Source organism: Sminthopsis crassicaudata, chromosome 4 (genome assembly GCF_048593235.1).
Source record: "Sminthopsis crassicaudata isolate SCR6 chromosome 4, ASM4859323v1, whole genome shotgun sequence".
Lineage (NCBI taxonomy): Eukaryota > Metazoa > Chordata > Mammalia > Dasyuromorphia > Dasyuridae > Sminthopsis > Sminthopsis crassicaudata.
This window is the reverse complement of record NC_133620.1, coordinates 12,093,573-12,107,039: the sequence shown is the minus strand read 5'-3', so window position 1 is coordinate 12,107,039 and position 13,467 is coordinate 12,093,573. Positions and strand designations below refer to the sequence as shown.

The 13,467-nt window shown below is 38.3% G+C and overlaps 1 protein-coding gene across 2 annotated transcripts in view; it reads left to right on the top strand.

Annotated features, from left to right (window-relative positions):
- UBE2U (ubiquitin conjugating enzyme E2 U) overlaps positions 1 to 13,467 on the top strand; it is a 75,119-nt gene that overhangs the window by 48,144 nt on the left and 13,508 nt on the right. The window contains exon 9 of one of the 2 annotated variants that reach the window (XM_074265746.1): positions 3,559 to 7,102. The exons of the other annotated variant lie outside the window; for it this stretch is intronic. Within the exon in view, the coding sequence (XP_074121847.1) occupies positions 3,559 to 3,718 (160 nt within the window). The 3' untranslated portion in view covers positions 3,719 to 7,102. Of the gene's footprint in view, positions 1 to 3,558; positions 7,103 to 13,467 lie in introns of those variants that run through there. 2 annotated transcript variants of the gene reach the window in all.

The window sequence follows — 13,467 nt, the reverse complement described above, 5'->3', positions numbered from 1 at the left end:
CTTGTGATGTAGGAAGGTGAATCTGGGCACCTAAATAACAGCAACATGGTTCTGCGCTTGGGATTTCTATAGGACTCAGAATCCTCCCGAAAACCTCCCTCTTCTAGCTTTAACAGTATAATTCCAACTACATTTTGCATCTGATTTTCTTTTCTTTGCTTGACTTCAGCACTAACTTTTCTTGAAGCCCCAATTGAAGGAATGCTTTTTTTCTCTCCTCTTTGATATTTTTCTGCTTTCAGAATGAATTAGGAGTAGGAGAGCAGCCTCTATTAGGCAGAATTGGAAGGTGGTTCAAGCCTGCTCTTTCCTAACCGCCAATGCGAGGCTTCTTCTGGAGTGGAAGAAACCTTCGAGGAGAGGAGGTTAATTCTCCTCCGACCCGACTTCCTTTCTGATTTCCTGTAACAGAATGGCTTTGTTTTATTTCTTGGCTAATCGATTCATCATGCAATCCCCCAGCATTCCCCATGCCCCCCCAAGCCAGGAAAAGTCAGATCTTGTCACTTTCAACTTCTCTGTCCATTTGGACATGTGGCGGAGGCAATTGTGAGCTCCTGGAACCCTTGCAGGCACCCCTTGTGTTATTGTGAAGGCTTAGGACAAATTACTGTATGCCTGATGACCCTGTCAGGGAAAACCCTTCACACTCAATGCCATCTGGGGCTGATGAGAACCTCTTTGGAGCATTGTATTTTCTGCATTTCAACTGTGGATTTCATTAGTTAAAAACAGACTCAAACGTTAGGCCGCCAGTTCCTTACTACTTTCCATTGGCTAACAGGAATATTTTCTTGTGGTCGGATTTTGAAATACAAAGGTCTGATTATTTAGGAAAGGTCGGAAGAATGGTGATATTCAAGACTGATCATTAAATAAGAATAATTCATAGCATCACAGACTTTGAGCTAGAAAGAGTACCAGTAGTCGTCCAATCTCATTTTTTTTTCACAGCTGACGAAACTGAGATCCAAAGAAGTAAATAATTGTTCCTATGTCAAGCAGGTATTGGGTTCAGGTCTTCTGTTTCCCAATTGACAAGAACCAACGTCCTCAAACATTAATTCGGCTATGTGTCAGTTATTATACTAAGGGTTGAGGCTCCAAAGAACTCTTAATACTTAATAGTAACAATCATTGTTCGGTTTTTGAAAATCTTGAGATGTTTCTCGGGTATTGCCTCAAGCGTGCTACTGTGTTCAAGTAGCTGTAACCAAGAGAGGTTTCTGATGACTATGTAAACAAGTGTTTGGTCTGTCTGTGGCTTGAATTAGGTGTACTTTATGTAACAATCAGTAGACCCAGACACAGTGTGGTGGGAAGAGTGGGGAGGGGGCTTTGGAGTCAAGAGAAAGTACTGGGTTCAAATGCTGTCTCTGTCAAAGAATGACAGTATGACTGAGGACAAAGTTACTCACCTTTCTGAGCCTCAGTTTCCCCCAACTGCAAAACTGTGAAGAAGAATACTTAATAATTCCTTCTTCACAGGGCAGTTGATTTTGGTGGGGACCAAGACTCCATACTTATTCTTGGGCTTTCTTCACCTTCTCTTCCCCATACCACTTGCTATGGTCTAGATTTTCCTCCCTCCTGAACTTCCTCCCATTGGAATTTTGGACTCCTTTCCTGGGTATCCTAGATCTCCTAAGTGAGCTTTGGCCTTCTTGCCATTCTGAAGGCTCCTCCTCACCACATCCACTCTTTCCTCACTCCTTCACGTATCATCATCCTCCATTGGCAAGTCAGTGCGTTGAGAGTAGGGAATGTTTGTATTTGAATCCACAGTTCTTAGCACAGGGTCTAGATCCTAGTAAGAACTCAATAAAGATGTTTGGTCTGTTTATCCCCAAATCCTCTTTCTTTCTCTCTCTCTCTCTGTCTCTCTCTCTTTCTGTGAGTCTTTCTTTTTTCTCCTTCTCTTTTTTCTCTCTCTCCTTTCCTTCATCCAAACCAGGTAATCTATATAATATTTTCTATATAGCATGTAATCTATATAACATAATCGATAAACTATTGTTTAAAGCAACATACAAATGCAACTATTGTTTTTAAAGATACCCTCAAAATATATACAAAATATGATGTTTATGATAGGATTCCCAAATCTGAGATGGACGGGACCTCAGAACCGGTCCAGTCTAATCTGTTTCTCTCATGCTAAGTTCTCCTCTGGCTGTGGCTTGGAAAGGAGTAGGATGATGGCCATTCTCCGCCACCTCTGGCTCTCGAATTGTGAGAAAGGTTTTCTCCTCCCACGCCCAGAGCTTCATGTCTCCACCTCTTCCCATTTCTCCTCATTCCTTCTTTTAGAGGCAACCAGTCCAGTCTCTGGTGCTCCCTTGTTTTTTCTTGTCCATTCCTCTACCTTGATGTTCTCATGACCTTGTTTCTGGCCCCTTCAGCATCTTGGTCACTTTCCTATTTCTATGACCCAGGCTATCAGATGGCTCTTGAAATCTGCCATCCAAACTCAGCAAAATCCTCACATGTACAGTTTGCTTCTTAAGAAGTATCTGCATCCCCAGAGAGCCCTGATGATGAAGTGGATGGAGAACCGGCCTTGAAGCCCAGAGGAGCAGGGGTCAAACCTGGCCCTTGGAACATCCTGACCTTGTGAGCTCAGATGAGCCATTGACCTTTGGTGTTCTAAGCCAGTTGGGTCAAATCCAGATAGGAAGGAAGAGGGATCACTTGATTTCATACAGAAGCATCCTTGTGAGCTCTAGATCGACTTAGTTTTAAAATGCAACATGATCTGTCTTTATTGTTTCATATTTATGTATTAAATATTTCCCAATCACCCTGCAGTCTGATTCTGGTTTTGCTACTCAGGTGGACAGGTGGGCTGTGTCTGACTCCAGGGCTGGTGCTCTATTTCTGTACTATGTAGCTATCCCTAATAAACATACATTTTTAGCAAAGCAGTTTTATTATTCACATCTTCTGTATATTGAGTGTTCTTCTATGCATTTTACAATACATGCTATAGCTTCAGGCCACATTTACCTTTTTGTTTATTATTCCTCGCTATTGATTCACCTTGAGCTTGTGGTCTACTATGGTTCCAAGGTCTTTTTTCTCATGAACTGGTATTACTTAGCCACATCTCCTCCATCCTGTACTTGTGTAAGTGACTTTTAAAAACTAATCTGGTGTCAATTATGAGGAAGTTTCACAGGGTCCCATTTAAATTAGATACCCTATAACAAGGGCCAGACACTAATAAGTACAGTGTGGTTTGTTGTTGTTGAGTAGATTCAATCATGCTAGGACTCCATGTGGGGATTTCTTGGTCATTTCCTTGCAGTTCATTTTTACAGGAAACTGAGGTAAAAGGGGTAAGTGACTTGACCAGTGTTACACAGCCACTATCTGAGCCTTGAGGCCTAGAACTCTTGGCAATATGGCACAACCTGGTGACCCTCAGTGGTCTTTAAAGATACAAGGGAGTTATTTTCCAAGGATACAGAGTGGATTTGGGGCTTTGAAGATAGGAGGCCGTGTGTTTTATATGCTTACATGCTTTTACATGTTTTCTCCACTTATATCCTATTTCAGGAATTCATCATGGTGTAGAAGTGACCACAGTCCTTCTGGTCAGTGTGGTTCTTACCAGTCTAGAACGGCTTTAAGCATTGCCTCAGGGATGGATGTCAGTTGTAGGGGATTGACTGGTCCGGGCTTAGAGTGTCCACCACCTGACAAGGGCATCTCTTAACTACCTCAGCTCATGGAGACCACCTCCTTGACAATGATACCAGAGGGAGTCCCCCCAATGGTGGAACACTGGATCCCAATGATGGAACACTGCTCCCTATGATGAAATGCTGGATTTCACTGGTGGAACCCAGATACCAATGATGGAACACTAAGTCCTGATGATGGAACTCTGGATCCCAATGATGGATCCCAGAGATGGAATGTTACATTTCACTGGTAGAACCTAGATCTCAATGATGGAGCACTAGATTCCGATGATGGAACTCTGAATCTCAATGGTGGAATACAGCTCCCCATGATGGAATTCTGGATCCCAGGGATGGAATGCTGTATTCCAGTGATGGAACTAACATAATGGAACTCTAGATCTCAGTGATGGAATTCTAGATCCCAGCAATGGAATATTGGATCTTAGAGTGACTAAAGCATCTATTTCAATGTAACATAATGGAAGGACCTTACAGGTCTTACAAGCTTGTAGGTGGGATAAGGCTGGATTCAAATCCTGTCTCTGACACTTATATGACTTTAGTCAAGTCACTTGAGTTTTCTAAGACTCAATTCCACCACCATTAGGATGAGGATATGATACCCATAACACCTTCCTCCCTTACTTGGAAATATCTAGTGAAATAATGAACATAAAGTACTATGAAACCTTTAAATGCTTATTGAGAGACACTAATGATTGTTGTTGTGATTCTGCTAAAATCATGTTCCAATGTTGTCTCCTGGCAAGAAGACCACAACAGGATCAGGCCACTTGGACAAATTGTTCTGAAGTTCTGAAATAAACAGTCATTCACGCCAGAGAGCCTTGCAGAAATGTTGTGGAATACCTAGGTAATCAAGAAGCATTTTTCAGACTTTAATATGAGCGGGGCATCATGCAAATCATGCAGATACAAAGTGAAAATACAAATGCCCCTACTCTCATGGAGCTCACACTCTAAAAGGGGAGGGAACTTGCAAATGACTACAGACACTCAATATACACACAGGAGAAATGGGAGGTTAACTCAGAGTGGAAGTGCCAACTAGCACTTGGGAGTCTGGGAAAGATTTCATAAGGAAGGTGGTACTTGAGTTGAATCTCAAAGGAAGAAAAATATTCTAAAAGTGGAAGGCTTCATCCCCAGTGGAAACCTGCTGATGCAAAGGTATGGAAGCTGGAGATGGAGCTTCTCACGGGAGAAATAACAAACCAGCCAATTTGACTGGACCATGGAAGAACGAGAAAGATAGGAAGGTGCCAGTAAAAAAACCAAAGGACTTTATACTTGATCCTGAAGATAATAGGAAGCACCTAGAGCTTACTGAGTAGTGGAGTAACTTGCTTAGATCTACTGAGTGGAGGATAGATTGGGAGGGACTTGAGGGAGAAAAGCTAGTTGGGCAAGTGTTACGATTGCTCTGACAAGAGGTGATGAGGATTTGTACTGGAGGAGAAATGGAATGGACAGAGGGCAAGTATTTGAGAGATATTGTACAGAAAGAAATGGCAGGATCTGGCCCCTCATTAGATATGGGGGATGAATGAGCATGAGGAATTGAGGCTGATAAGGAGACAGGAAACTGGGAGGGAAGACAGGGTCCCTTGGCAGTAATAAGGAAGTCTAGAGTGAAGAGGCTTTGGGTGAGAACTGAGCCTTGTCCATATTGGAGCTGGACTGACTTATTCTTTGAGACTTCTTTCTCTTTTTAGTGGGGAAGTTTATACCATAGAAATAGAGAAATTGGTAGCTTGGAGGAAGCTTATCAATCTTTTCTAATCCTGAAAATTTCAAATGAAACAGTGCAAGGAAGCTACTATCATAATAACAAGAAGAGCTAGTATGTAGGGTTTGTGAAATACTTTATAAATATTACTTCATCTTATTTTCACCACAATCCTGCAAAATAGGAACTTTAATTTATGCCCTTAATGTGGAAATTGAAACAGAGAGAGAGGTTAAATAACTCATCCAGGGGGACACAGGTGGAAACTGAGGAAGACACTGATAAAGTCATTTGCTCAGGGACACACAGCTGATAAGTGTCTGAGGACAGATTTGAACTTAAGTATTTGACTCTATGAGTCATTGAGCCATGAGTAGAAAAGGTGACAGTAACAGAGGAGTTGACACGTTCACTTAGGACTTTTGTGACTATGCACAAGCCCTACAACTCTCTAGGCCTCAGTATTGTCATCTGTAAAATGAGGAGATAAGACAAGGTAGGATCCTAAGGGTCCCTTCTAGCTCTCGATTCATTATCCCAGGAACCAAGAGATTTTTGATTCTTTTCTGTTGTATTCCATTAGTGATTCAAGTTGACCAAAATTTGAGTTGATAGAGTCTGACCTTTGCATATTGTGGTCTCAGATGATGGATTATGAGATTGAAACTGAAGGATTATTGGGTATAATTTGCACATTTGACCACTAATTTCCTGAACTGAACCATAAACTATGGGCATTGGATTGGCTGATCCTGGCAAGGTAGAAATGTATGTAGATCTGGAGAGTTCCTTGAACCAAACCCCAGCTATGCTACTTCCTGCCCATGTGACCTTAAACTAGTCATTTAACTTATTGGGGGCTCCATTTTCTCATCTATAAAGTTGAGTAGGGAAGGGTTGGACTACACGACCTTTAAAGGTAGTTTTGGCCCTAAATTTATGATCCTACAGGGCCATGAGTCTGTGATCGGGTCATATTACATGGTGGCGTCTGGTCCCCAAAGTCTAAGCCTTGGCTGCCACCTTGTGACAAGAACCAATATAGACTTTTAGACTAAAAGTATTACAAGGGACATTGGAGGTCGGAGGATTAGAGATTTTGGAGAAGTTTGATAGCCTCATTTTACTGATGGGGGAATGTCAGCCTGAAGGAGTTAAGTGACCAGATCAGGGTCACCCAGGGAGTGACAGTGACACTGTGAAAACAGGTCTTCAAGCTCCCTTACTCCTAAAAATCACTTTTGTAACACCAAACCACCCAGCTATGGAGCATCTGCTTGGACATTTCCACTGACGGGAAGCTCAGTACCTCGAAAATGGGCCACGGCCATGGTTGGCCATCTCTATTGTACAAGTCAGAAACAGGCCTTCCTGTAACTCCTATTGCTGACTCTGCTTTCCTCCAAGAAACAAATCAACTCTACTCTTCCTAGATAGCAGCATCTATGTTACACTGTGTCTATAAGGATTGATGTAAATGCTTCAATGCTATATAAGGTGATCTTATTTCCCTTCCAAGTGCTACTTTGTATATACCTTGAGTATCCCTCTCATAACCACCTTGAACTATTTTGTGTGTGCATTCTTTGTGGTTTTAAAGAAGTATTTTGAATTTTTATATGTATATTATAATATACATGTATATACTAGTGTGTATGTAAACATATATATGTATGTATACATATTATGTGTATATTATATAATATGTGTTTATATTTGCCTTCTCTCATTATAATTTAAGCTCTCTGTGAGTAAGGATTGTATCATTCTGAGTATTTGTATTCTTGGTTAGCACCGTGCCTGGAACATATATAAGGTGCTTAGTAAATATTAGTTGATTGATAAGTGCCCTGCCTCCAGTCATAGAGCTATGACTGAGGAGGACTAGGACGGTGAGCTAAGCACTGTCTCCATGTCCCATTCCTGTCTGGGATTTCCTGTATCATGATCTTAGTACCTCTGTTGACAGTTCTCCATTGACTGTGAGGCTTGAGGAACTTACTGCTCTGTTTACCTGGGTTTATCACTAATCCCTTTAGTCAGTGAAAGCCCCTAGTTTGCTGTGCTTCCAGCCCTTCAGCTAATTCCCCTCTTCCACTGACTTGACCTGTGCTTCACCAGTAGTTTTTCTAAACCTCAATAAAAAAAGCAACTTGGACACTTCCACCCTTTGCATCTTCCCTCTGACAGAAAAGGTCAGTGGGGAATGGCTGAATATGATGGAGTTTAGGGAAGGACTGGGAAAAATGAAAGTGGCAGTTTCAGAGAAACCCAGGAAGACTTATGTGAACTTTGAAAGATTTAAAAACTCTGATTGCTGCAGTGACCAGCTACAATTCCAGAAGTGTCATGATGAAACATCCCACCCACTTCCTGACAGAGAGGGAGACTCATTGCCCAGACCGAAGAATTATTTTTAGACATGGCCAAGGCAGGAATTTGTTTTGCTTGCCTGTGCATGTTTGTAATGGATTTTGTTTTTCTTCTTTCGGTTGGGGTGGGGGAAAGAATCAGGAGGGAGAAAAGGTAGACTTTAGACTCTTGCTTATTGAAAAAAAATGCTATTCTTAAGGTGGGATATCCTATGACCTTTGGAACCTTCTTCCCTCTTTTCTGACATTTTGCCATGACCATTGCACAATGAGAAAGTAGCTGTAGAATACTAAAGGCCATTTTGGCCAAAAAATTCCTAGCCTACTGACTAATCTCCTGATGAGGAGGTTTTCCATAACTACCTAAGCTTGTCCTTGGACAGCCAATGTAATCTCTTACTGGGTCCATGGGAAATTATAGGGGACAAAATAGATGTTATTAATTATATAAAAATACAACACAAAACAAAGCATCAAAAAATAAAAGAAAGAAAAAAGATTGGAAAATACATTGGAAAAATTTAAAGCTTTTTTTTTATTATTATTACAAAACACATGCATGGCTAATTTTTCAACATTGACCCTTGCAAAGCTTTCTGTTCCAAAATTTCCCCTCTTTCCCCTCCCTCCTCCCCTAGATGGCAGATAGTCTAATACATGTTAAATATATATGTTAAATCATATATATATATATATATATATATATATATGCAAATATTTATACAGTTATCTTGATGCACAAGAAAAATCGGATTAGGAAGGAAAAAAAATCTAAGAAAGAAAACAAAATGCAAGAAAACATCAAGAAAAAGTGAAAATGCTATGTTGTGTCCACACTCAGTTCCCACAGTCCTCTCTCTTAAGTGTAGATGGCTCTCTTCATCACTGAACAATTGGAACTGGTTTGACAATGGAACAATAACATTCACATACCATAATTTATTCAGCCATTCCCCAGATGATGGGCATCCACTGTTTCCAGTTTGTTGCCACTACAAAAAGGGCTGCCACAGAACTAGGAGAACATTATACACTTCAACCATGATACTGTATGAGGATTCATTCTGATGGAAGTGGATATCTTCAACATAGAGAAGAGCTAATCCATTTCCAACTGATCAATGATGGACAGAATCAGCTACATCCAGAAAAGGAACACTGGGAAATGAGTGTAAACTGAGAGCATTTTTTTTCTTCCCAGATTATTTTTACCTTCCAAATACAATTCTTCCTTTGCAACAACAACAACAAAATTCGGTTCTGCCCATATATATTGTGCCTAGGCTATACTATAAGATATTTAATATGTATGGGAATGCCTGCCATCTAGGGGAGGGGGTGGAGGGAAGGAGGGGAAAAATTCAGAACAGAAGAGAGTACAAGGGATAATGTTGTAAAAAAATTATCTGTGCATATGTACTGTCAAAAAATGTTAAAAATTATAAAATTAATTTTAAAAATGTTAATAAAAGAAAAAAGGGCTGCCACAGACATTTTTGCACATGTGGGTCCCTTTCCCTCCTTTATGATCTCTTTATGCTATCTATATGTAGAGAAAAAACCAATTCTGTCTGAACACAGACTTAAGAATACTTTTTAAAAACTTTCTTCTTTTTTTCTTGAGGATATTTTTTGAGGGATGGGATCTATTGTTGCAGCATAACTTTTACAGAAATGTGTTGCATAATTTCACATGTCTTCTTATTTATATTTGTTATTATTTGTATTGAAGTTTTTATTTTCAAAACATAGGCATGGATAATTTTTCAACATTGACTCTTGCCAAATCTTGTGTTCCAAATTTCCCTATTTCCTCCCATCCCTTCCCCTAGATGGCAAGTAATTCAATATATTAAAAATCACATGTGTCTTCTTAAAGGAGGATGGAGGTAGGGAGAAAGGGAGAGAATCTGGAACTCAAAGTTTTAAAAACAAATGTACACACACACAAAAATACAACCCCCCCCCACAAATGTACAAAAATGTTTTACACATAACCAAAAAAATAAGAAAATTAAAACAACTCCCCCAAAAGGCAAAGACTCCTATTGAATCTTTTTTCCCCAAGTATAAGGACTGTTTCCTTTTTATTTAGTACAGTGTCTGAGTAAGAGCTTAGTAAATGCTTCCTGATTGATTGACATTTCTGTAGCCAGCAAAGGAGAACAAAGAATTATTTTCACACACATTACGACATTGGAACCAGGGTCCTCCTTTGGAGATGATGTTCAACTTCTCCTTTCTCTCTCTATTGGTTGGATGTCATTGTTTCCATGTCCTCTCTCCATTGAAATGAAAGTTCCTTGAGGACAACTTGGGTTTTTATTAATATTTTAATTTTTTCCCGGGGACATGGAAAAAAAATCTTTTAAGACATTTGAGTTTTTATTTTGAGTTCCAAATTTGTTCTTTTTCTAGCTTTTTAGTTGCAAGCCCAATTCATTGATCATCTCTTTCTCTATTTTATGCAAGTAAGCATTTAGAGATATAAAATTTCTCCTTATTACCACTTCGGGTGCATTCCACAAATTTTGGCATGTTATCTTATTATTGTCATTCACTTGAGTGAAATTATTGTTATTGTGATTTGCTGTTTCACCCATTCATTCTTTTTTTCCCAGGCAATTGGAGTTATGTGACTTGCCAAAGGTCACATAGCTAGGAAGTGTTAAGAATCTGAGACCAGATTTGAACTCAGGTCCTTCTTACTTCAGGGGCTGGTGCTCTATCCACTGCACCATCCATTTTTTTAGGATGATATTATTTAGTTTCCAATTACTTTTTGGTCTATTTCCCCCTGGCTTTTTACTGAATGTAATTTTTATTGTATCATGATCTGAAAAAATGCATTTATTATTTCTGCTTCTCTGCATTTAATTTTGAGACCTTTATGTCCTAATATATGGTAAGTTTTTGTATAGGTTCCATAAACTGCTGAGAAGAAAGTTTACTCCTTTCTGTCTTCATTTTCTCCAAAGATCTATCATATCTAACTTTTTTAGTAGTCTATTTACCTCTCTAATTTCTTTCTTATTTATTTTGTGGTTTGATTTATCTGGTTCTGAGTGTGCAAGGTTGAGATCTTCCACTATTAAAGTTTTGCTGTCGATTTCTTCTTGCAACTCTCTTCTCCTTTAGCAATTTCCACACTATGCCACTTGGTATATGTATGTTTAGTATTGATATTGCTTCATTATCTATGGTACCCTTTAGCAAAATACAGTTTCTTTCCTTATCTCTTATAATTAGATCAATTTTTGTTTTTGCTTGATCTGAGATCAGGATGGCTACCCTTGTTTGTTTGTTTGTTTGTTTGTTTTTTACTTAATCTGAAGCATAATAGATTCTCCTCCAGCCTTTTACCTTTATTTTGTATGTATCACTCTGCTTTAAATGTATTTCTTGTAAACTATATATTATAGGATTCTGGCTTTTAATCCAGTCTGCCATTCATTTCCACTTTATGAGAGAGTTCACTCCATTCAGTTTTATGGTTAAAACTATTAATTCTTCATTTCCTGCCATTTTATTAACCCCAAATTATACTTTTCTCTTTCCTTTTCCCCTTTCCCTTCTCCCAAGTATTTTATTTATGAGCACCACTTGCCTCAAGCAGCTCTTCCCCTTTAGAGTCCTCCCCCTTTCTTATACCTTTCCCCTACTATATCTGTTTTCCTTTCTATTAGCCTACCCCTTCCTTTTTTGCCTTTCCACTCCCACTTTTTTATAAAGTGAGAGAAGTTTCTCTGTGATACTAAATATGTCTAATATTTTCTCTTTGAATCAAATCTGATGAGAGTAAGATTCACACAATGTTCATCCCTCTATAATAGGTTTTCTTTGCCTCTTCCTGAAATGTAATTTCCCTCATTTTATCTCCACTTTCCCCTTTTTCTGGTATAATCCCCTTTCCATCTGTATTTTCTTTTATATATTATAACACTAAAATCAAATTATATCTGTACTATGTATACCCATAACAGATACAGTTCTCAAGAGTTCTTTTCTTTTTATGCTTCTATATTTGAAGATCAAATTTTTTTTTTTAGCTCTGGCCTTTTCATCAGAAATTAATGGAATTCAGCTGTTTCATCGAACCTCCATCTTCTTCCCTGAAAGAAAATGCTCAATTTAGTGGGGGTAGTTTATTCTTGGCTGTATTCCAAGTTCCTTTGCCTTTTGGAATATCAGAATCTAGACCTTTCTATCCTTTAAGGTGGAAGTTGTTAGGTCCTTACTGTGGCTCTTCAGTATTTGAATTTTTTTTTCCTGGCTGCTTGTAATATTTTTTCTTTGGTCCAATAGTTCTGAAATTTAGCCATGATATTCCTTGGAGTTTTAATTTTGAGGTCTCTTTCAGGAGGTATTTGATGGATTCTTCCAATGGCTATTTTACTTTCTGATTCTATGACATCAGGGAAGTTCTCTCTAATGATTTCCTGAAAAATAGTGTCTAGGCTCTTTTTTCACTATGGTTTTCAGGGAATCTAATAATCCTTAGATTGTCTCTCCTAGATCTATTTTCCAGGTCAGTTGTTTTCCCAAGTAGATATTTTACATTTTTTCTATTTTTTTCCATTTTTTTGGTTTTGCTTGTCTAATGTCTCATTGAGTCATTCATTTCCATTTGTTCAGTTCTGATTTTTAGTGAATAATTTTCTTCATTTACTTTTTTTACTTCTTTATTTGTCCAGTTGAATATTTTAATGAGTTGTTTTGTTCCATGGAATTTGTTTTACCATTTCACAAATTCTGCTTTTTTAAGGAATTATTTTCTTTTTCCATTTCACAGATTCTGTTTTTCTGGGAGTTGTTTTCTTTTTCCATTTTGCCAAATCTATCTTTTAATGAGTTTTATGCTTTTTCCATTTCACTAAGTCTATTTTCTAGTGAATTTTCTTTTCTTTCTTTCTTTCTTTCTTTATTTTTTATTAATTTTTATAATTATAACATTTTCTTTGACAGTAAATATGCATAGGTAATATTTTTTTTAACAACATTATCCCTTTTACTCCCTTCTGTTCCAAATTTTTCCCTTCATTCCCTCTACCCCCTCCCCTAGATGGCAGGCATTCCCATACATATTAAATATCTTATAGTATATCCTAGGTTCGATATATATGTGCAGAACCGAATTGTTGTTGTTGCAAAGGACTGATTGTATTCGGAAGGTAAAAATAATCTGGAAAGAAAAACAAAACAAAACAAAACAAAACAAAAATAAAACAATGCTCACAGTTTACACTCATTTCCCAGTGTTCCTTTTCTGGATATAGCTGATTCTGTCCATCATTGATCAATTGGAATTCGATTAGCTCTTCTCTATGTTGAAGATATCCACTTCCATCAGAATACATCCTCATACAGTATCATTGTTGAAGTGTATAATGATGCCCTAGTTCTGCTCGTTTCACTCAGCATCAGTTGATGTAAGTCTCTCCAAGCCTCTCTGTATTCCTCCTGTTGGTCATTTCTTACAGAACAGTAATATTCCATAACATTCATATACCATAATTTACCCAACCATTTTCCAATTGATGGACATCCATTCATTTTCCAGTTTCTAGCCACTATAAAAAGGGCTAACACAAACATTTTGGCACATACAGGTCCCTTTCCCCTCTTTAGTATTTCTTTGGGATATAAGGCCAGTAGT